General features: G+C 34.6%; 1 protein-coding gene across 1 annotated transcript; it reads right to left on the bottom strand.

Annotated features, from left to right (window-relative positions):
- Window positions 1–19,441: 19,441 nt before the first annotated feature.
- On the bottom strand, window positions 19,442–20,657 carry LOC149214801 (uncharacterized). The gene has a single exon (XM_089390970.1). It carries the CDS (start codon window positions 20,629–20,631, stop codon window positions 19,666–19,668), a length of 966 nt encoding a protein of 321 aa, XP_089247096.1. The 5' UTR covers window positions 20,632–20,657; the 3' UTR covers window positions 19,442–19,665.
- Between the last annotated feature and the right edge of the window lie 5,178 nt (window positions 20,658–25,835).

The raw sequence follows: 25,835 nt of genomic DNA, 5'->3' as shown, positions 1-25,835 counted from the left end.
ATGTAATATTAGGATTGGATAAGTTCTTTAGTGATGCATACGCCTTTTGGTTGGAAGTCCTCACATGTATAGTGTATTTCAAGACCATATTACACTTCATGGGCTCTTAAAGACTATTGTAATATATTGTATTTTATTATATGATACTGTGAAGGATGCCTCTTAGGTCAGCAATGGTCCAAGTAGCATGTTTTTGAAAAATTAATTGTATATATTAAATTTGTTATTTATTATGTGAATATTTGAGCAACGATATCTATATTTGGTCGAGCTTTATTATTTTGTCTGTACTCCAATTATATATAATTAGCATTATAGTTTTGATGAAAATTTTAAGGTGACGTTAGGTTGCCTTAGCATCCCCGACTACAGGTTTCGAAGGTGGACGTCAGCTTGTATGTGCGATACAACGGACAGAGAGATAGTACGCGACAGAGAGACTCGGCAAAGTGAAAAGACGCAGACATTCTCCATTGACGGGCAGCTTGGGTTTTACCAATTCCACGCATCAAATGACGATCCACATTACCAATTCCACGCAGCGGCACCCCCGGGCCGCCCCGCCTCGCCGGACCGGCGACGGGTCGATTCCAGTATCAACACTTTCGTTCTAAAGCTATATTTTGCAGGAAAATTTCGTAGTCACTGCTATTTTTAAAACAGCCGCAAAATTGACACCTAAAAAAATAAATCATTATTCCAGTATCAACACTTTCGTTCTGAAGCTATATTTTGCAGGAAAATTTCGTAGAAAATTTCGTAGTCACTGCCATTTTTAAAACAGCCGCAAAATTGACACCTAAAAAAAAAAACATCGTTCCAGTATACACACTTTTCGTTTTGAGCACTATTTTTGTGGTTTTTTTGGGGTTTTTGGGCCAGAGTTCCCGTTTTGAGTTTATAGTTCCCGTTTCAAAGTTTACATTGTTGTTGGTCCCAAATTAGTAAGAATGAATAGATAAGGCTACCATCTTCTTTCTTAACCTTAACACCTTCCAAGAGAAGTCTAAGGATATGGAACTTGGACAAAAATCTTCAATGGAAGAAAAATTATTGGGGTCCAATGTAAGCAACTCATTTTCGAGTTGATGGGATCTAATTTCATTTTAATTCCAAAAACTTTAGTGAGATGTTTCATTGCTTCATTAGGGGTATCAAGTTTTGTGATATGGAATCTAGGGTTTGGAGAAGTAGACATCCCTATCAACCCACGTGATTGATCTTGCTTATTTTCCCATTTGGCTGCCTTATCTTCATCTTTAGGTTTAGTTTTTTGGCATAAGGCTATTCTATAAAGACCTTTACTTCTAAGTAAATCCACAATGTAGGACCACCATTAGAAGTAGTTGGTGTTGTCAAGAATAACTTGGCATGGATTTTCCAGTTTAATAGAAATTGAAGCTGTAGATGCTGAAACTAAGTGTTCCAATGGAAAGATATCAAAAAATTAGGTTGATTAAAAAATAACGGCTTTGAAAACGACTTCCGGATGAAGAAGTTTTGGCTTTTTGAAGAAAAGTTGTTGAAGATGCCAATGAAGTGCGTGAATGTGCGGAAGTGAATGATAATGTTAGATTTTAAACCGCTCCCCCCTCCCCCGCCTTCCCGCACCCCCCTTTCCAAACTTAATCTAATTAGCTCACTTTAAAAAAAGATTTTATATGACCCACATTTATAAATAAGTGAAAGTCACTTTTACAATGGTACTTTTTGAACTACCCACTAAATTGCAACTTAAATAAAAGATAAAGAGACTTTAGAATTATAAGTGACTCACTTTTTATAATGGATGAAAACATTTTTACATAAAGTAACTTTAAAACATAAGTTACATGTGCTTTTTGAAAAAGTAACTCAACAAAAAAAAAGAGTTGAACTCAAGACCTCTATTCTCATAAAGTAACTTTGGACCAAGTGAGCTAGTTTAAAAGGTTAGTAATTTTTGGAAAAGAGGAAGGGTTTTTTCTTTTTTTAGTCACTGAAACTTTGGAGTGTGTGCTTACTTGAAAAAACCCCTTTTTTCCTACAAAACAAAAAACCACACAACCCAACACTGACATTCAAAGAAAACCAAACCTTATGGCTTGAAGTTAGCTTTCACCAAAAACTAAATATTTTCCTCAATGTTTCTAAATTTCCGAGATCACACTAAGGCGCAGTGGACAAGAGCATACACATGAGAAAAATCATTCCTTTATGTTTCTGATTTTCCTATATCACATAGAGATACAGGGAAAAGAGCATACACATAAATGAAAAGTATAGATCCGGTAACATAAAACAAAGAGATAAATAAACCGAAATAAACAGAGAGATAAATAACTAAAAATACAAATAAATAATGTATACCTCCATATCTTAAAAATAACGTAGCTAGGGCTACCGGAAACCTTTTCACGTGAAACGAAAGGGGTTCCTCACTAGAGCATATTCTCCTAACACAATAGAGCAATCCTCTCGGCCCAAAAGCAGTAAAAAAAAATAGATCTGGAAACGACAATCGGATGCAGTTGTACTGGCTTCTGATTTGGATTACCAACAAATGTGGCCCTCAAATAACTCTGATACCATGTAGGAATTTACAGGGTAAGTTTCTTAGATAGAACACCAAAGGACATTGCTCACAAACAGATCAAGATCAATACACTAGTATTATTGACATGGTTAAAACCCTCAAAGAGGGAAACCGTCCATGGCCTGAGCCAATGTGGCCACTTCAGACAATTTATTAATAAAAGAAAGAAAATTTACATAAGCTTCTCTCATGAATGGTCACCCTACAAGTGACCCTCCATGCTCTTTGAATAGAGATCATGGACCAATATGGATTTAAGCCACGGATCAAGTGTCGATAATATTGAGGAGAGAATGAACCGTCGGATCACTTCATGTCTAGAACATATCATGAACGTCGGATTGTAAGTTACAAAAATACATAGTAAAGAAACACACTTTACCTAACTCTACACTAGACCAAGTTACACTTAACTATTTCCTATGTGTCGGAATATCCTAACATTTTAAAAATAAATTATGTGCTTCACTAGGAAAAATTGAGATCTATAATTTTAAAAACTAAAGATGTTTGGGGGTGAAAGCGTGACGTTGGGTTACACTTTTTGGTGAAAGAGGACACGTTTGGGTGGAAAAAACATTGGCACAATCGAGCCATTTAAGCGTTGGATTAAGCATTTTTTAAGTGCTCAATCGAGCTCCTAGGGCACTAAAAAGGTAGCTCAATTAAGGTTTAAAAACTAACCCTTGATCGAGCTATAACGCTCGATCGACCTATAATGCTCGATCGAGCTATAAATCAATCTCGCCAACGACCCTGCCAATGTCCCAAAGGCTCAAACGAAAGTAAGTATTCTATCATTTGTCTTCTTTTTTTTGGAAAAATTAAACATATTAATTAAAAAAAAAACCATGTACAAAAACCATGAAAACCAATTGAAAAAGAAAAGTAACATACAAAAATCACGAAAAGCCACAAAAAACCCTTTAAAAAAAACTTAGAAATTCACAAAATCAACCAAGAAAACCATAAAAAAAAAACCTTCAAAGTCGTAAAACCAACATAGAAAACCATCACAAAAACCCTTCAAAACAACCTAGAAAACACTTTGAAACCATAAAAAAACTATAATTTAGGTTTTAAATGTTTCTTACTTACAATATTTTGTTTATTAAATGCATATTTTCTGATTTTGTATGGCAAAAACATTTATTTTCTAATTATTTTAGGTTTTAAAGTTTTTTAGGAATTTTGTGATTTTTTTTAAATGCATTTTAAATTTCTAGAAAATTTGACCAATAAATTACCCCAAAAAATTCTAAAACATAAAACAACCAAACTATAACTAATAAATAAGTAAATTAGGAACTTGAGATTGATATGATGAATGTGGTTGCGCATAAAGAACCTCTATTTATAAAACAAGAATTTTTGTTTTATTTTATTATTATTTTTTTTTGCTGAAGTAAGAGTCGAGCCTTCTATTTCATTAATAATGAAAGTAAATTACAAAAAGTACAAAGCCCAAGTGGGCTTGTGGGCCTTGGGCAGCATGTTGTGCACTGAAACTTCAAACCCTACTAGCAAAACCTCGAACCTTACAAAAGACAAAAAATATTGAGACCTTACGAACCTCCCATCAAAGACCATTGGAAACAAAATAGATCAAACTGGCGCCAAGCGCCCTTACAACTTTTACAATCGGGTCCGAATACAAAAGGAAACAAACTCAGAAAGGATATCGGGTCCACCTATTAACTGTACTTACGACATTGCTTCCTCCCAGGGAACTAATACTCATCCCGACATGCCTTTTTAATCTAAACCGTTCAATCTTCTCTCCAGATCCAATGGCTTTGGAAGAAATCGCGGTACCAAGCTGCCTAGCGCTTAAACCACAGACCCACCAACTTGCATGATCATTCCTGACCGTCGACCCCCCTTGATTAATCCAACGGTCAAGGCTCATATCACACGGGTCAAGTGAACCGAACAATAATGCGCGATGAGGGCGGTATCTGGTCCCTCCGCTTGGCCACGCGTCAGTGGATGAATGGAATCGCTCCCAAAACTTTAAAACCACTTCCCACCTAGAGCACTTGCGATATACCATAAATCATTTCGAGAGCAGTATAGTGTCCATAGAGAGAGAACCTGAGGTATTCCACCCGCCGATAAAACTTGGATTCCACCCCCTCACATTGATCCGATGATACTGTTTCTCTCGCCATCCTTCTTCTAACTCAATCCTCCCGTGCATATTCCCTCTAGAGTATCCGTCTCCGAAAATATCTAGGATGCGGAGATCGACTATGATCTGCCATCCGCAAGGGCCAGAAAGAGAGAAAGGTCGTAAAACAACAAGAAGCCAAGTCATCTGAAACTAGCTTCCATGGCTCTGATTTGAACCAACCTTCAATCTTCCTCAGCTTGGTCATGGCAAGATGCCTTAAACCTGTCCTGAGGCATATCTTTCCACTGCATTTTAACCTTACTTTTAGAACAAATCACTCCTTGATTGGCCAAAATATCTGCTAATTTATTGGCCGATCTTCGCACATGATTAAACCTAATTGTACGAAGGCTTTGGAGGTGAAGTTGAATCCTTTGAAAACCCTAGATCAGCCTCCAGTGTTAGGAGACTTTTTCTAGCGCTGTGCCACAACTGATTCTCTTGACCAAGTTAATAATTAGCTCAGAATCAGCTTCAATAATTACATTTTGGCAGTTATCCTACTTCATAAAATCAATACATTGTTCCATAGCCATAAGCTTCGCCATTTTTTTAGTATCCCTTCCTAAGTGGCAGTGAAAGATGACAAGAATGTTTCCATTTTCATCCCTCAACACCCCTACAAAACGAGCAGAACCAGGGTTCCCTTTTGAGGCCCCGACAATATTGAATTGTAAAAAACCCTGTGGGGGAGGGTGCTAGATGTCCTGTTCGATGCCCATCTAAACAACCTTCCTAACCTGATCCTGAGTGATGAGCCTTTGCATACCCATCCGAATAAGAATCCTCAATTCTACAACTAAAGGCAAGGTTCTTAGGGAGGTTTCACACGGTGGTACCAACCGTTTCCATAATCTGGTTTAAGATCTGCTCAAAAATTCGGTTGGGGGGGTGGGAGTGGGGGCTTTTTTCATTCTTGAAGATTCTTTTGTTCCTTTCTTTCCAGACATTCCATATTATAAAGCTTGGCATAAGAGCCCAAGCCATGTCTAGGAATTCATTCTCTGAAAATTTATGTCTCCACTTGGTTAGGGTGTTGATAATACACCCTTGGTCTCTGTTAGTCTGTTGGAATATTTCAGAAAATGTTTCCCACAACCAGGAGGTTAAACTGTAATTATTAATAAGATACTCCATAGTTTCCTCTTGTTCACCACAGAGCTAGCATTTGGAAGGCCCTAAAACACCTCTCTTTCTGATGTTATCCCAGGTCAAAATTTTCTTATGATAAACTAGCCACATGAAAAGTTTAATCTTCATCCAGCCTTGATGCCTCCATAGGTTCAACCAAATCCTATCTAGAACCTGGGTGTCGAGCTCAAGGAGTAAGCATTTTGCCTCCTTAAGGTTAAAGGAACCCTCAATATTGTTATCCCATCTAAGTTGGTCATGCCCTTCTATAACTAATATCCTCCGTTGTTCCACCAGATTCCTAAGTTCATCTACTTTTCCTTTCAACGGGTTGCCATCCCTATAATCCATGTGCCTCCAGGTTCTCCATTTTCCTGCTCTGTTGGTTTGATCCCAGAAATATTTTACCTTGATTAACCCTTTAGTATCTATCTCATTCTTGAGATCCTCAAAGTCCTATATTAGAAGTATAGGTTCCTGTTGCCATTTATCCTCCCAAAATAAGGCCAAATTACCTTCTCTGATTTCTAGAAGTTGTTATTTTGTATTAATCTTCTATTCTCCCAAGCCTTGTTCCAGATGTGTGAGCCCTTTATATTTCCAGACATTCTTATGTGATCATTATACTGCTAAGAGCTAGCATATTTTTCTTTCCAGATACTGGCCCATTGTGCCTTTGGATCTTTGACCCAACACCACCATAATTTTGCCCCTAAAACCTTGCTAAGAATCTCTCGATCATCCAGTCCAAGTCCCCCATGGTTTTTAGGTTTGCAGATTTTATCCCAGGCCACCAAGGCCCATTTCTTCCTTTCCTCTCCCCTACCCCAAAGAAAGTCTTTTTGGATGGATTTGAAATGTTGCAAGACTCCTTTTGGTGTTGGGATTGCTGATAGCATGAAAACTGGGATAGCTTGAAGAACAAATTTTGTGAGGACCAGCCTCCCAACCAAGTTTAAAGATCTTATAGTCCATTTCTTGATTTTGTCCTGCATCTTATTAATCATTGGCTCCCAAATGCTCTTGTGCAGGGGTTTAGCAGATAGTGGTACTCCCAAATATTTTAGGAGAGGATTTCTCTTTGAAAGCCCAGAATTATGGAAATATTCCTCTGAATGGCTATATTAGTATTAAAGAAAAAAAATTGATTTGGAAAGGTTAACTTCCATACCTGAAGCCATAGCAAAGTTACAAAGATTTGTTTATAAGCTAGAGTTTCTTTGACCGTAGGAATTCCCTGCAGCATGGTATCATCCACAAATTGTTGATGAGTCAAGGCCTATCCATCATCCGATAGCTAGAGACCTTTAATCTGACCCATTTCCTTAGCATGCCTGATAGACCTGCCTAGTCATACAATCATGACGATGAAGAGAAAGGGAGAAAGAGGGTCTCCTTGCCTAAGGCCTCTTGAAGGAATAAACATCTCCAAGGGAGAGCCATTAACCAGAATTGAAAATTTGATAGAAGTAACTAAGGCCATAACCCATCTAACCCAACTGTGATCAAACCCAAAAGCAATAAGAACCTTCCTAATGTAGGTCCAATTCAGCTTATCATACGCTTTTGCTATATCCAATTGCAAGATCATACTTGCCTTCCTATTACTGGTCAGAGAGTGCACCACTTCATGAGCTTGAATGATATTATCAAGAATTTTTCTACCTTCTACATATCCTGATTGTTCCACAGAAACTAGAGTAGGAAGGAGAGGTTTGAGTCTATTGGCCACAACCTTAGAAATTATCTTATAAACCACATTGCATAAAGCAATAGGTCTAAACCTGTCAGGAGTTTGAGCCAAGTCTTGTTTAGGGATCAGGGAGATGAAGGAGGTATTGAACGCCTTCAAAATAGTCCTATTCCTCCTGGAATCTTCTATTACATTCAGAATATCCCGTTTGACTATACTCCAGCAGGCTTTAAAGAAGTCCACATTGAAACCATCAGGTCCTGGCACCTTGCCATTCTACATTTCCTTAAGGACCTCACTGACCTCCTCTTCAGTTACAGGCCTATTAAGTTTGAAATTTTCCTCTCTAGACACCAGCCTGGGTATATGTCTTGTAAGAACCCTGATGGACTGTTCTCGATCTGAAACAGTTTCCTTTGTTATATCGCTAAAGTGCCGAACTAGCAAAACTTCTATTTCTTCATGAGAATTTAGATAATTTCCATCCTTTTCCTTGATCAAAGAAATCATGTTATGAGCTCTATTCGCTATCAGGGATCTATGGAAAATCTAGTATTCCTCTCACCTTCTTTCAGCCATTAAACTCGAGACTTTTGTCTCCAAAATATTTCCTCTTGTTTACATAAATTCTCCCATTCCTTATGATATTTGGAAACCTGATCACTTTTGTCTTTGTCAAAGCCATTCGTGATAAGGGCTTCATTAAGTACCTGCATTTTTCCTTCAACAGATTTTTTAGCTTCAAATATATTGCCAAATTTATTTTTGTTCCAGTCTTTGAGCCTGAGCGTGATGTGTTTTAGTCTTTTTTGAAGAAGGAACATTCTTGAGCCCTGAATGTTCAAATCTTCTGACCACCAAGTGGCAATGTTGCTAATGAAGTTTGGGTGGGAGAGCCATATGTTCTCAAATCTAAAAGGTCTATTCCTAGGGGTTCCAATGACCTGCACCTCCAGATGAACTGGCCAGTGATCTGAGCCTCCAAAGGGGAGAACTCTTGCTGTAATTTCCTTGTCTATGAGCATAATATCCTCTAATATTATGAATCTGCCTAATTTTGAGGCCACCTAAGACTCACCCCCTCTTTTGTTGTTCCAAGTAAAGAGCCCATTACTTGTTATAATGTCCACTAACTTCATATTATCTATGAAATTTTGAAAAGCTAAAGAATCTTTACTTGTAATTCTGGTTCCCCCTTTTTTTTCCGAAAGTGATTTTATCGTGTTGAAATCACCCCCCAAGATCCATGGTAATCCTAGATGTCTATCTCTGAGATCCTCTAGAGAACTTAGAAACCTGAATTTATCCTCCATCTTTTGAGGACCATACATATTCGTTAACAGGTAGTTTTCCTTATCTCCCACCGGCTGAATGACTACAGATAAATAATCCCTAGATGCCTCAACATATATTATGTCAATTTTTTGGGGATTCCAAAGAGTGAGTATACCTCCTACAGTATTCTCTGTTTTGAATTCCAGAAACTCAAATCTATTGAGCCATTTGCTATGGATTTCTTTTATTTTTTGAATAGAACATTTGGTTTCCTAGATGAAGATCACATCTAGAGCTACTTGTTTCATTCTATTGCTCAGTATTCTTTGTTTTCTTTTACTACCTAGACCCCTAATATTCCAAGAAGTGAACTTCATAATTAAAGATTCATGAAGGAGTAGCTGGTTAGGTCTTTCATCTTACTTGAATCTATCATTAGCTTTCCACATTCCATCAATAGCTCATTCTGGTTTTTTCTGCCTCTTTTCTTTCCTAGGTTTCTAGGTGCTAATCCTGGTGTGGTTTTCATAGTTTTCACACCTGCACTACCTTGCCTTTCATTGTTTCTTTGCCCCTACATCCCTTTGGTCTGGGTTTTCCATAAAAACAACTGTTGAACTCTACTGAATTCCTCTGGAGGTAACGAGTCTACACCTTCCCTGGTTCCTTGATCCAAAAAACCTTCGAGATCTAGGTTCTCTTTCTCAAGTATTTCATGTAGTTCCTGGTCCTCCGTTTTCATCTCACTGTAGGTCATTTCATGGTCCATCTCCAACTCTGCTTCATTCATCATCGATAATTTATGTTTAATATTATCTTGTGCTTGATCCTTATCTTCTTCTTTCCCCTCCTCCACTGGACTTCCTTCTTTTGCCTGATTTGCTTTTGTAATCCCTTCTTCCTCTTCGAGAACTTGGAACATGTTCTGAGTGGTTTTTTGTCCTCCTAATTTTTGTGTCTTTGGCCCCTTTTTGCTTCCTTTTTTATTTATGTGCAACTTTGTGAGAGATTTCAGTATCTTTCACATATAGAGGCTTGCTGCAGCATAAAAGTAGGGCCCTCCTTCAAACACTCTGTCCTTATCTTCAATATTTGCAAAAACCACAGTGAAGAAACCCTTTGACCCAAGATGTAGGTCAATGCTTCCTTTGGTTTCCAGTGGTATTTAATCCACATTTGTAAAGCTTTTTCATTGGGCCATAAACCCATGAATTTGCAGATGATTACGTAGGTCTGCATGTGGTCCCTGTGCCCCTGCAACACACGATCATTTAAAACAACTATGGGTGTAACTGCAGCTTTAGGTTTACATGGTCCCTTCTGTGCTTTGTTTTTTGTTCCCTGTTCTTTGTCTTCTTCCTCATTTTCCTTAGCGCTGTTATTCTCCCTTGATTTAGTGCCCTCTTGATCTTCTTCGCTATTTGTCTCCCTTCTTTCCAAAGGACCTCTATCCTTCTCCATTGGTTTTTTACCCCTACTAGCCAAAGCCTACTTTGTGACCATCCATAGAGAACAAACTCTGCAAAAACGAGGAACCCTAGCTAATCACCCTGCGCAGCCATCCAGCTCTCTCCGCAACTGGTCTATTTTTTATTATTTTAAATTTATATTTGTATTTTAAATATTTTATTAATAATAAATATAGTGGATTCTAGTTTTAAAAATTAAATACTATTCTTTAAAACATTATTTTATATATATATATATATATATATATATATATATATATATATATATATATATATAACAAAATATTTAACTTAATTATATATAATATTTAACTATATAACATAAATAGTTTTACAACTATTTGACCTAACATAAAATTATATAACATTATATATATATATATATATATATATATATATATATATATATATATATATATATATATATATAACTATATATTATGTAATTATATTATATTTATTAAATAAAGTTATAACATATCACATAGATAAATATATTATAGTTGAATATATATTGTTTATAACATAACATAATTCTATAATTATTTCATATATATATATATATATATATATATATAGCAGAGCATGTAACATAATTATATACTTATATTTAGCTATTATAAAGTTATTATTATTAATTATATATATATATATATATATATATATATATATATATAGCATAACTATAACTATAACATTTAACATAATATAATTATATAAAACATAATGCGTGCCCACACACATATAAGTTCATGTTTTAACAATGTATTATTGATAGATACATTAAATCTATCATGAAAAGTGCATTTAATTTAGTGAATAAAAACATTTAAACTATTTTTTAATTTGTACCATATTGTTTAATTATGTAGTGTGTTGTACAAGAAACAATGTCTTCATGTACGTGCACTGACTACATGTCACATGTCATAGTCAAACATTAAGAACTCAAAGTCTATTGTACTATTTGGCTGGCATGAAATTTTATTAGTTTTGTAAATATGTTTATTTCAATTTTTTACATTCGTATTTACATATTTATGCGCTATGAATGAAATGAATTATTTAGAAACTAGAAAAAGTGGGTGAAAGAATGAAGATGGGTTACACTTTTGGGCCATATGTGGCAATGCAATTTCAAGTTTTCCTCTTTTATCAAATTTCACCCCTCAAAATTCATATAAGAATTATGAATTTTGATTTGGAGTAAATAGAAAATATGTGAAGAATTATGTTATTATCCTAATGATATTTTTTGCAAATTAGTTTTATATAATCTCTCAATTTTCCATTAAATGCAATATATGTCTTTGTAATTTTTGAGCTTGATGTACACGAAGAGAACTAAGTTTTTCATATTAATTTTTTTTTTTTATGCAAAAATATATTTTTATTATTTTTTAAATTTGGCGAAGTAATATTTCAATTCCATTTTGAAGGCACGTGTTCACGTAAGATTGTTTTCAACTCTTTAAATAAATTGCAATTCCATTTTGAAGACACGTGTTCACACGTAAGATTGTTTTCAACTCTTTAAATAAATTGAAAAACCAAGAGTACCATTTTGAAGAGGACTTGTAAATGAAGATAGTGGTACTTTTTTGAAATCTTTTCATTGTGTATATTTTATGTTATTGATCTTTTATTCAGTCCCTTTGAAATTGTCCAAAAAAAAATTTAGTGTTATGTTTAAAAGAAATTAGATGAAAAATATCATATGAATTCGAAAGTGTCAAATTTAAAATGCAATTGGATATACTATTTTTTCATGAATCCTACGTGATCAACTTCGCCACTTAAGGACAAATTTTGCCCAAAATCTGATAGGGTACAAAATGGGGTTGCAGAGAAATATGCAGAAGAGGTGTTGAAACAGTAATTTTTAGGACTTTAAGAGCTCGATCGAGTGCTTAAGTTCAAAATTCAAATTTCTCAATCGAGAGTTAAAGTAATCCTCGATTGAGCAGCATACATGGTTAACCAGAGACTCGATCGAGCCGTTAAATCAGGTTAAATATGGCTCAATCGACGGTTTGTTTAAATGCTCAATCGAGCTATTTTTAAGAACATCAACAAATTGATCAAGCACTCAAAAATTTATTGATCGAGCATACATTTTTGGTAAAACATGCCCTCATTTCGCCAAAAAGTGTAACCCAACTCCATGCTTTGACCCAAGTGTGAAGGTAGATTTGGTCACTTCTTTCAATTATGTTTACATAGAACTCAATACTTTGGTTGATAAATTATAAAAAAATGGACTCTAAAGTTTAGGACTTCAGGATTATTTTGCTTGAGTTTAGAAATGGATTTTTTGTTAACATTTTTTTTCTTATATTAGTTGATATTTATTATATGTAATATGTTAAGGCATCTCATATACACACCCCAATTGTAGGCCATTGCAGTGCGAGAGGTTCTATTATAAGTGGTCGGGCTCGTGATAGATCACATAGCCCATCGAGAGTTCATGTTCCCCTCGTAGATCCTACCTCTAACGCTAGACAAAGTGTTAGAGGTAGTATTTTTTTCTCCATTGATTATCATGCTACATCTAGTGGACCTTCTTCGCCTATTTTAGGTACACCTCCTACATTTTTAAATCCTCTTTAAACTCTTTGTTTATGTCGTGAAATTGTCTTTATTTTTAAAATTTTCTTCAACTAATGTGTTTGAATTTAATGTATATGTTATTATGCGTCTAGTTTTTTAATTATATACATGTTAAATTATGTTTATGATTTACAGGCCCCAATAGGTTCAAGCTAAGGATCGGAGTGCAACACCAATCCCTATGTGGGATGATGCTACGACTCATATCACATTAGAGGATTTTATGACTCATCATACATGGATCCCAATAGAGATATTGAAGATCCCTGCCAAGTCATCGACTCATATTGCATTGTCTTTGATGTTGGATAGCATCGATAGGTTGATCGAGACATACTGGAGGTCGGTCCTACATAGCCACATATTACATTCCATACAGAGGATCAGGAGGCATGATCTTAGAGGCCTAGATTCTTGGGAGGTCGTGAAAGAGGCCACCAAGGGCAATAATGTTCCTGGGGATTTGTTCCACATCCCTCCAGATCTCCTTACTAGACATAAAGGTCTGATTCCACTGAAATATCTTAGTAACTTTCATGCAAACCCTTTTGTGTATGATAGATTCATTGGATCTTGGGGCTAGTTCCCCCACCATGACCAGGTCATAATTTATTTTGACAAGCATTTATATGTAGAGTTTGTGTTACATATGAAGTCAAATTACAATGATACCAGATATTGTTATTATGGACCCGTATTTAGATGTACCTATGAGTGTGAGGGGGCTTGTAGGGACCCTAGGCATGTACCACCACCTTCGAGATTATTTCCACTACTGCCTCAGAGCTTAGTATTACCGACAAAGTAGGAGGAGTTGTCGCTTCTCGGTGGTGAGACCAAGGAGACTATTATAGATATCATGCAGACGTCATTGGCTAGTGCACATGTTACATTGGATGGAGAGATAAGGAGACCATCACCATTGCCTCATGACCCGCCAGTGCCCTTATATGATGATGCATTTCTCATGAGTTTACCCTTTGACTACTTTTTTGCATATACATGTATGTATTGTGATGTCATTCGTGAGACTTGGAGGGTGCATGGTCTGCGTAAGATAGACCAGATACACACACACACACACACACATTAATGACTCTTATTGTCAAATTATGCATAATTATTTATATTAAAATTTCTAGTTCGTATTAGATTGCATTTGTATTAATAAGTGCATGATAACATGTAGATACATCCCAACTACATGGATGATCTTATGAAGTCATCCGAGGGGGAAGTTTATCAACTAGGCCATCCACGACTGAAGCATGTTTCCATGGATTCTCCTCCACCTTATATGTTCACTAATGTGGAGGAGATTCACTATGTACAACCACATGGACCAACAATTAAGGTAGAAAAAAGTATTCCTAAGATTTCAACATTTTCATTTTTTAAGTTACACATATATGTGTATTAATTTGTAGACTAATTATAATTTGTCCTTACCATTGTGTACACAAAGCCCATATGCATATTGTCGTTGATGCCACTATTATGTGGAGACATGAGTGGGATGTTCAGTTTAGAGGCACTAATGATATGGGTCCATCGATGCAAGCCCCAATCATCGAGCCACCAGCAGGGGAGAACCAAACCCAAATTCATGATCACACCCCTATCCTATCTGACTTGCATTTGGACTAAACTAAGGTTAGTAGACTGATGTATATGTAATTAAAAATTTGGTTCAATATCATTTATTTCCATATTATATATTTTTGTACAAATAATGATCTAATTAGTTTGAGTTTGAATGTGTTATATTGTAGTACCATCTTATGCAAACTTACTTTGTACGAAAGAACTCACATAGAAGTGCTGGTGGTACTTAGAGTGTCTTAGTTTGTATATTTTCAAGCTCATTTCATAGGGCACATTCACATGTGTGATACAAACTTTGTATGTTTTCATACATGGACAATTTATGGATGTACATCATGGACATTATTTTAGTTTATGGATTCTTATTATTTCAATTTATGGATATTCATGTGATATTTGTAATTTGTATATATTTCCATATGGATAGTTTATGGATACATGTATTCACGATTTTAGTTTATGGGTTTGAATTAATCTTATTTATGGATGCTGATTAATTTTTTGAATTTTATGGATCTGTTAAAATTATTTCACTAATTTAATAATTTTCTATATACTATAACTCTTATTAGTAATATATATGTTCAATTTTGATTTCCAATTTCATAAACTAAGAAAATAAGTACAATATTAAGTTATGATGTAAGTCATTTTGATACTTTAAATGAACTAAAATATATCATGTATTAATTTAACATTGAACATGGAAAGAATTTCAAGTATGCTTCATATTGGCTTGTAGAAAGTGTTTTTTTAATTCAAACAACATATATGTTATTACAATTCAATTTATAAAAGTAAATTATTTGAATTATAAATATATATATATATATATATATATATATATATATATATATATATATATATATATGAATTTGTGACCTACTCATATACCATTGCATGGACAACTTTTTAAAGTATTTCAATCAATTTCTTATCTCATGGTTCAACTAAAAAACACAAATAGGATTGAAATAAGTTGCATTCAATTTTAATATTAAAATATGTCATGTAAACAGCAAATAGGTTTTTTTCAACATTATTTATTTTGAGATTATCTACAAGAGCTTAGTCATAACATGATATAAGTCAATCATATCGAAATTTAATATATAGGTCAAAAAGCAATATATGGCAACATTTCTATAATTTTATATAATGTTATCAACTTTCCTAAATTTACAAGTAGTTATCCAAGTATTTCAATCAATTCATGATGGAAATAAGTTTTATTCAAATTTTTAAAAATCAAATATGATTGAAATAAGTTATATATTAAATTTTAAAATATGTGTAAATGTAAAAGTTACAAATACAAGTTTTGTTTGATTTTGTTTTGTTTGAGGTTATCTACAAAAGCCTAGTCACAATGCACGTTATCAATAATTTTTTTGTGCTCACACTGAAATCAATGCATCTAATGAAAGCAATCAAATAGGACGAGAAATCAACATCTGCACTAAAATCAATGCATCTAATGTCGACAATCAAATAGGATTAGAAATCAACATATACAATAAAACCAATGCATCGAATGATGCAAGCAATCAAATAGGATTAGATATCAACATCTACAATGAAATCAATGCATTTTGTGCTAGCAATCAAATAGGATTAGGAATCAACATCTACATTGAAATAAATTCATCTAATGAAAGATCAATCAAACAAGATTAGAAATTAACATCTTTAATGAAATGAATGCATCTAATGCAAGTAATGAAATAGAATTAGAAATCAACATCTACACATAAATCAATGCATATAATCTGCAAGAAATTAAACAGGGTGACAGATCAACATACGTACACTGAAATCAATGCATCTAGTGAGAGAAATTGTGTTCCCTTTCTCTCCCCCCTCCATCTATATCGATATCTCCCTCCATATCTCCTTGTTTGTCTCTCTATCTCACCCCCCAGAAACACACACACTCTCTCTTCATATCTATCTATCTCTCCCTCCCTCCCTATATCTCTCTTTTCTTCCCTCTCTCCCCCTTCCATCTATATCTGTATCTCCCTCGGTTTCTCATTTTTCATCTCTATATATCACCCCACAAACATAGACATTGTTTCTTAACATATATCTGTATCTCCCTCTCCCTCTCTTGCCCTTCTCTCCCTTTATCTCCCCTTCTATCTCTCTTCCCTCCTACTCTCCTCTATCCCTCTCTCTCAATCTCTCTTCCCACTCCCTCTCTCTCTCTCTCTCCACCTTTCTCTCTATATATGTCTTTCTTCTAACCTCCCTCTCTCTCGCCCTCCAACTCCATATCTTTATCTCTCTCCCTCTCAATTTCTCTCTCTCTTACTTTCTCTCCCACCTCCCTCTGTCTCTCCCCACGTCACTCACTCTCTCTCTCTCTCTCTCTCTCTCTCTCTCTCTCTCTGCTTCATCTGGAAACTTTGTTGACTGTCTCCCTCCCTCTCTCATTCTCTCTCCCCCTTCTCTCCATCTCCCCTTGTCACTCCCTCTCTCTCTCTCCCCCCACCTTTCTTTCTCTATGTCTTGAACTTATTCCTTCCCTTTCTTTCCCTCCAACTCCATCTCTTGAGCTCCATCTCTTCTCGGAGACTCTATCCTCCTCTCCCTGTCTCCATCTTTGTGCCCCCTCTCTCTCTTTCCCTTCTCTCCCACTCTCTCTCCCCTATATTTCAATATTTTTAAAATACTTCAACAATTAAAATATTATGTTTAAATATTATTTTATTTTATTTTGATGTCGCACAACATTTTTTTTATTTTATTTTTATAATACATATTTAAAATGAAAGATTTCAAATGTGTGTTGTACATTCACGAGGGAAAATGATAATTTTCCATGGAAATATTGTCTAAAATTTTGCAAAATATTAATGTTCGAGCTACCTCCATCAAATATACATAGAGCACTTCATGTCTTCCAATTGAAATTGTTTAGGTTTTATTTCTTTAAAGGTAGCTTTAGGTTATGATTACTTCAAGATTTTAAAAATATTATATATTTTCTCATGTTAGATTTATAAAAAAAATTAGGCTAATAATATTAACATAATGAGTATGCTTGTATGACACTTTTTGTGTTAATGATTCTTTTGTTGACGCCTATGGTGTATATCAACCACATTTATTAATGTGGTTGTGCTAGTATATATTATAATATAAAAAATTTTATATTATATTAAAGTTAATAATATTATATTAATCCAAAATTAATAAATTTAATATTAACATTAAAATATATTAATATTAATTTTTTTATATTAATATCATTTTATCATTTAATTTAGTAATAATAATAATAATAATAATTTTTAATATTAAATTGAATAAGGTTTTGACCTGACATGATAATACAATTTCTAATAAGATTTGGAATTTTAAAATGAGGTAAAAGCCTAATTATACATCATTCAATTTTTTTTACAGGCTTGATCAAGCATATCAAGAGCAGCCCTCCATCAAGCCCTTGTTAACCACATATACGGCTCGATCGAGCTATTGATTTTGAAATTTAGGTGCTCAATCTAAAGCGATGATTGAGCCTCTTAAGTCCTAAAATCCACAATTTCAACACCCCTTATGCAAAATTTCCTGCAACACTATTATGTAGGCAAGCTGACTTAGTGATAAATTTGTCCTTAGGTGGCAGAGTTGATCAAGTTGGATTCATGAATCCATCCTCTATCCAATGGCATATGAGTTTGACATTTTCTAATTTATATGATATTTTTCATCTAATTTCTTTTAAACATAATGCTTGGAATTTTTTTGAGTTGGTTTAAAGAGGTTGAATAAAAAAATAAATATCATAAAATATACACAACAAATAAATTTCAAAAAATACTACTATCTGTGTTTACTAGTCCTCTTCAAAAGGGTACTTTTGGCTTTTCAATTTATTTAAATAGTTGAAAAAAACGTTAAGTGAACACGTGTATTATAAGACACTAATATTTTTGCATCAGAGTAAAAAGACAAATTGTGGAGAATTATGTTCTAGTATGAATTTTGAAGGCTTAAATTCTATATATAAAAAAGAAAATCTTAATTTCATTGCCACATTTGGCCCAAAAATGTAATCCATCTTCATGCTTTCACCCTTTGATTATGTAAAGACCCTTGTATCTAGCATTAACACAAAGACTTGTAAATTCAAAGATACAATGACATCCATTATTAAGCTGATATGCTCATTCTACAACCCAGTGTGCCCCTTTAAAATAAAATAAAATTTAAACTCTAAATAGAGAAATAATGTCAACTATAAAAACAATGAATATGTTGTAAAGTAATTAGAAAAATAATGTTCCCTATAATAATAAAAAGTAATATATTGTAAAATAATTAGAAGTAAAAAAATGTGTGAGTAAGACCTTAACATTTCAATAAACTATTTGAAGATCTATGTTAACTATTTTATGTTGATATTAACTTCATATATATCTATAGGAAAAAAACCGTTAAAATAAAATATTTTAATATTGTATATAAAAAAAATATTCAATGTAAGTTATCAATAAAATATTTTAGTATACTTAGAAATATATTAATAATAATACACCAATTTAATTTGTCCTCATAAAATATCAAGTATGTAAAATATTTTAACGTCAATTACGTATATGTTTTTAAAAAATTATGTATATATTATGATTTTTTTATGGTCCTATATATGCTCCATATAACATTTAAAAATGAAATTTATTTGGTTCAATATATATTTCATATAACATTCAAAAATACAATTTGAACAATAAAAAATTACACATTATATTTTTCCCTTTAAAAAATTGAAAAAAAAAAAATTTAAATTTTAAAGTTATAATTTTGGAATATATCAAAAAAATAAATAAATAAAAAAGTTTTATCGTTTAGATACTCAACACTCACACTAAAGAGAACCTATGCATTTGGCACGAAAAGTAATAAACTATTACACGGTAAGAATTTTACAATGAGATATCGAGGTCGATTATTGACTTTCAATGCTATTGCAGTTTTTGCACGCAGGAATTCATTCACACGTGCCCAACCCATGTTCCAGAGGTATCAAGGAACAGATTACGTTAGAACTGCCCAACCCATGTTCCAGAGGTATCAAAAAATGGAAACAAAAGTCGATCAGTGGAAGAGCATTAGATGTGTTTCAACACATTTCAATTAACTTCACTGCTTCCTCCAAACTCTCCAGATCGACGGAACTCTGAGAACCGTTGCCAAAGTACTGCCTCTCGACTCCATGGTTGCCCATCTCCACGGTCGCGTGGCCGTCGTTGTCAGGCTTCTGCACATACGCGGCACTTTTGTCGCTATAATTATCGTTGACTTTTCTTACATAGAAGATGACTGTGAATACAAGAATCGCAGCAAGATACCAGTTGAATTGTAAGTTAGCCAGCGCCTTGGCCCGCATCGTTGCTTCCAGGCTGGCGCACTTGACCACATCGTGGCCCTCACTGAGCTCCATCTTGCAGCCTTTGGGGATGAAGGCCGGGATCCAGAGCATGAACCCCATGTGGACAAACCACGCCCCTTGCAACACCAACGACGCAGACCGCACCGTTGCCAGCAGAAAGCTCTGCGGAAACGCAGCCTCGAGCAGCGTGGCCGACAAAGTGACGACAACGACGAGCTGGAGGAGCCAGTGGTAGTGCCCCTCCGCCCCCATGTGGTCCGCTGAATGAAGGTGGAAGAGCAGTAACTCCTGGCTAAAGGCAACCGCCGCAATCACGTGCAGAGCCCCCGGCGGAACCGTGAGCTTATTGAGTCCCGCGTAGAGAGCCACGGAAGCGTAGATGAGGAGGAACAACGATATGGAAGAGTGCTCGAAGTTGTTGAGGTGTTCCGGCGGGATGCTCCAGTCGTCTGCCAGGGGTTGGTGCCGCTCTGGCCCGATGAACAGCTCTGCCAAAATCGATAAACAGGACCCCGCCATAATGGCCACCAGCTCCAGGTACTTTAACTTCCCTCCTCCAAATTTAGCGGGGAACCATGGACGCGTGTAGAAGTCCCATGGAGCCCGCGCGTAGTTAGTGATGGTGTTGAAGAGATGCCAGAGGCCGATGAGCAGAAATCCTGTCCCTGGCAAGACATGACCCACGAAGGTACCCATTGAGGGATGGATAAATTTAGCTACAAAATCTGCAATAAATTTTGAATAAAGAGATAAGAATCAAGGAAGGCATTTATAGGGGTGGGCTCTATAGTTTCTGAAGGGGACCTTCGGTCGGAGGTTGATGCGTGGCGTACAGGTACATTATTGCTTTCGTAAGCTCTTTTGCAATTGCTTTCTTGAGTCCTTCCGCAGTGGCTGGTTTGTTATCTTCATTAATTTTGTGTAAATTACACGCACCTGCTGCGCTCCCTAAGTCCTCCTCCATTGACGATGGAAAAAAACGAAAAATGCTTCCGCAATCGCTATCGATTGAATATTTGCGAAATTCCTATTCGCCGGCTGTTTCAATTACAGCTCATATTTACCACGTCCTCATTTGTATTTATTTGCTGTTCCTTTAATTTTGTAGAGGTCAAAGTGGCCAATGAGGTTGGAATACAGCCATTCCATCTTAACGCATCCATTAAAATTTTCAGTGGGCTCTACTTAAGTGGTTTTAGTGGAGTGTTCCATATCTTTTATCAAAGATTCGAATCTCGTAGAATAATCTTTCTGAAAATTTATGATAACTCATTCGATCTCAAATGGAACAAGTTGGTTATTTAAAGTTTAAAATAATAATAATAAAAGTTTAGGTATATGTTTGGGTTTTGTTTAAGCAATTTGGTAATATAATTTTGATTAAGATTGTGATTTGAAACGCATTTTTAATTACATACGAAATTTTTTATCATGAAATCTTTACAATATTTGTTGATTTAAAAAAATTGGTAATTATGTTCTAGTCAGCCTTGAAGGAAGGCAATTATTCATCTAGCATTTGGGATGCCAAATATTTGATTGCATTCTATTTGTTGATTACACATTGCATTACAATTTGAAAAAATACCAAGACCAAATATCTATTTAGTTTTTGTTTAATTTTGTTTTTTTTGAGTATATTTTTATTGCCAAAATCAAAGATTTACCTCTATAGTTGTTGAATTATTTTCTTGTCAAAATTTCTATTGTTTCAAGATATCTATCTAGGTTTTTTTAATTTTGTTTTTTGTGAAACATATTTTTATTGCCAAAATCAAAGATTTACATCCATAGTTGTTGAATTATGCTCTTGCCAAAATTTCAATTGTTTCAAGATATCAAGAGATAACATAATGTTCATAGTTTTGGCAGTCAAAAAGAGATTCTAATTGTTGAAAACATAAAATAACTAAAGATAAAAAAAATAGAGAGATATTCAAGCTAATTTATCTTAAATCAATAACTTTGAGAGGAATGGGCTCCTAAGTGCTTTTCCAATCTCTTGGGCTCTAGTCCATTTTAATGTATGTCTTTGCAATTGATGCAATTGATTCAGAGTCAAGATAATATCTTCCTTGATTTCATTCCTTTCTACAAGAACTCTTCCTAAGAGAAACTTGTAATGCTAGTAGATGTCCAGAATGTACATATATTGATTAGAACAACCTCTGGTGTGACCTGCATCAAGAACCTAATCTACCACCTTTGCAAATACCTCTATGTTTGTAAGGTTGCACCTCTTGCTAGTTAGTTCATTTTCCACTTATGTTATTTCCTCTGGAACTTGATGGGGAGTCAAATCTCTAAATCTTATGACTAAGCTTTCAAGTGATATCTAAGCTCTAGAGTGGCCTCGTTCTTGGTGTTGGGGCATGATGAGAAACCAATGATGAGGAAAGAGCTTCGGAATGGCTCGAGAAATCGATGATGGCTAGAGTTGGCATAGGACAAAAGTTAGAACTAAAAACTAGGAACATGAAAAATGTAGCATACCTAGGTGAGCTTGAGCTAACAACCATTAGAGAAATTTTGACGTCAAAAGTGGGCTTCAAAATAAAAATGTACAACAAAAATCAAATTTATAAGAACCAATAGGATTCAATATGATGATGTCAACCATGGGGTATAATTCACCATTTTTGGAGTAAAAAGGTAACCTAAACTTGATGAGGTAATATAATCTTATTTTATTATTTCTAGTATTATTTTATAATATTCTTTAGGAGACCCATTTTAGACCTCAAAATTTCTATGGAGGCAGCTTACCAAAAAGGCCATGATTGGCTCGAGGTGTTTGTTGGTCGATTGAATAAGAAAACTTCTTCCAGGGTTGGGGACATGCAATTGTGAGAGCATAAATATGTTGAGAAAAGACAAATTGTGATGAGGGATAAGGAAACAACTTGGTTGAGCTGAATTATCTTTACTACACTTTTGGGAGGCTCTCCATCTTTACCAAGAAGAACTCCATCAACCAATGATGAAATGAGGAAGATGAATGCCCATCTCTAATAGTTAGGAAAAAGAACAAACTGAATTCCTGAGTGTCTGAAACCTGTCATGCCTTGAGTGATATAGTTGTTCCTCACTGCATACCAAGAACAATGATGTGGTTTCCTCCTTGAGGCCAATATCCATGGACAAAAGCCCATTGAATGTAGCCTAATGAATGTGGAATGAATGAAGAGACAATGCAAAGTTGGCTCACTCATGAGAATGGTACAATCCATCATGAAAGCCTGTGCAAGTTTCTCATCCATCACTCAATTGAGCTCTGCAATGAATGTCAATCCAACGTGCTAGGTGGTGGATTGATGCAGCATCCCATGTATATCTTAATGAAAAAAACTATAAAGTCATGTTGCCACATCCTATTATCATATGGCCTAATGAAACAATTACAATATACCCCACCTTGGGATTCTACATGCACCCCATTCGAGACCAAAATATTTATTAGCTAAATAATGTTAAATTGATTTTCTTTTTAATTTAATAAAAAATATTTTAAATTAATAAAATTGTAAATTTTATATATAAATATTAGGTCAATTATATCATTCAATTATTTACCTTTTAAAATAACGTAATATTTTTATATTTTTATTAATAGAAAATTGGAGTTTTAATAAAATTCTTAAATTAAAATTTAATCATTTAATATTAAAATGGTATATGCGGGGGGATCATCTTTAATTCTAAGGAAAGAAAAGATCAAGTTGAATTTTATGTTTTATTCCAAAATTTTATGATAATTAAATCCCATATAAAACTGTTATTTATTATTACAGATTAATATCATTATCAAATCATTGGTTGTACGCAAAAGTGCGAAGGGTAGCAAGCTCACACTGCAAAAGTCAACAACATGACCCAAAATATGTGCAGGCTCTCATTCTATTTGGTGTTTAGGGGTCTCTAATTCTGTAAGTGCTTGGAAATCTCAATGCCTATAACGACGCATTAGTTAATAATACAATCTTTCTTTCACCCGGGGTCATGAGGAAAAATTAGGGAGATTATTTTTGTCATATCCTATGTTGAATCCACTTGGACATCTAAACCACCTAGCTCATCCTTTAATTAACATAAGTCAAAATGATCTTTTCAATGCATCTAACCACTAGCTAGCAATCAACTCAAACTCTCAGAGATTATTCATTAGTCGAAAGAGGCCCTGAAGGTTGAGTAGCAGACCTCCCTGCATTTCATTGAGGTCACCGAGCAACATCTTCCAATAAAAATGACACCAACCAACCCATGTTTAATTAGTTTTGATTTTTAAAACATCTCATTGTGGCCTGGGAAGAGGTCACCGACCAACATATTTTCAATTAAAAAAACGCCGACCAACATATTTTCAATTAAGATATTTGAATTTTGGGTCATTTTAATAAACACTTCACATAATTAAATCACTAAAATGTAATAAACACACACCAATAAATTTTTTTAATGCAACTTGTAAGTATTGCCAATTTTAATATAATGTGCAACATGTGTTTAATTTGTTTTGATGTGTTTTTGAAGTTTGAATTTTGGGTATTTTAATAAACATTATATTAGTTAAATCACTAATATGTAATAATTTTTATAACAATCTCTTGTGAAAATTATAAATTTTATTTGAATTTCCAATGATAATTTTTTTTTATATGTTTGTTGTTGGTGCTGAGCTGTGTCACAATGTTTATTAAAATACCCAAATTTCAAACTTCAAAAACATATAAAAACAAAGAATAAAAATACATATTTGTACGTAATTACAAAAATTGTTAGCCGAATGAATCAACTTCTTGTGCAGCCTCTTCAAACAATTGATGGCGGAAGAAACGAGCAAATTCAACGGAAGCATAAACTAAATATCACAACTCTCAATTTTCAACGGGGAAAATGTGCGTAGATTCATGTCGATGAATTCAAAACTATTTAAAATTATTCCATGATATTTTTTAATTTCTACAGTATTTCTTTATTTAATGTTGAAGTTATCATGGCTTCTGCTAAAAGTAATGTTGTTTGTAATCTATTAAAGTATGACTATTCACATTGTAGTGGATATTTTTTAATTTCTACAGTATTTCTTTTTTTAATGTTGAAGTTATCATGGCTTCTGCTAAAAGTAATGTTGTTTGTAATCTATTAAAGTATGACTATTCACATTGTAGTGGTTAAATGTCAGTGTAAATAAAAAGGCAGGTTAGTCCAAAGGGCTTGATAGTTTCTAAAATATTTTTTCCCTCGTTCATGAGAGGTAAATGAAGTCATAGAATCATATATTAATTGATATATGCAATGTGTGTATAGGGTAGGAACACCAATAGTTGCGCGACCTTTCTACGTGGACAATTTTTGACACTTGGCAAGCCACATTAGTCATACAATACGTGCCCATGTGGCTCTGCCATCTGTCTACTTCACTGCTCTTTATCTACCTTCACCACATCACGCGGTTTAGGGTTTCACTGTGGGCAACTTTTGGAGGGTGTTTTCCTCTCCATTCATTCTTGTTTGGTTCTTAAAGTAGTTCATTATGCTCCGCCAGTTCCTGTGTATGTGGTGTCCATTTCTTGCACGTAATGGCATGTTGTTCAACCACAAAGGTGGGGTGTGGGCGAAACGAAAAGGTTCGGTTCTTGGGAGACAAGACATCATTGTGTGTTTTCATGTCCTGTGATGTGGTTCAACTTTGGAGGAAACATTGCTCCATTTCATCGACTTGCTCAACCCTTTTTGACCTAGCATTGGACACAATGGTTGGTTTGCTGCAATAGGAGTTTAAAGGTTGGAGGCAATGGTGTCGCCGTGTCGTCGTTCTCTAGTAGGATTCTTCATCCTACCATCCATAACTACAAATGTGTTTGTCAATACAACAATTTGCTCAGTATTCACACCATTCT

Source organism: Pinus tabuliformis, chromosome 1_1, assembly GCF_031772625.1.
Source record: "Pinus tabuliformis cultivar Carrire ecotype Pingquan chromosome 1_1, CPIR1, whole genome shotgun sequence".
Classification (NCBI taxonomy): Eukaryota; Viridiplantae; Streptophyta; class Pinopsida; order Pinales; family Pinaceae; genus Pinus; species Pinus tabuliformis.
Note: the sequence above shows the minus strand (reverse complement) of the source record. Positions and strands in the feature narration are given on the sequence as shown.

Coding starts and splice junctions, on each gene's coding strand:
- LOC149214801 (XM_089390970.1), bottom strand. CDS start 20,631: ATGGGTACCTTCGTGGGTCATGTCTTGCCAGGGACAGGATTTCTGCTC.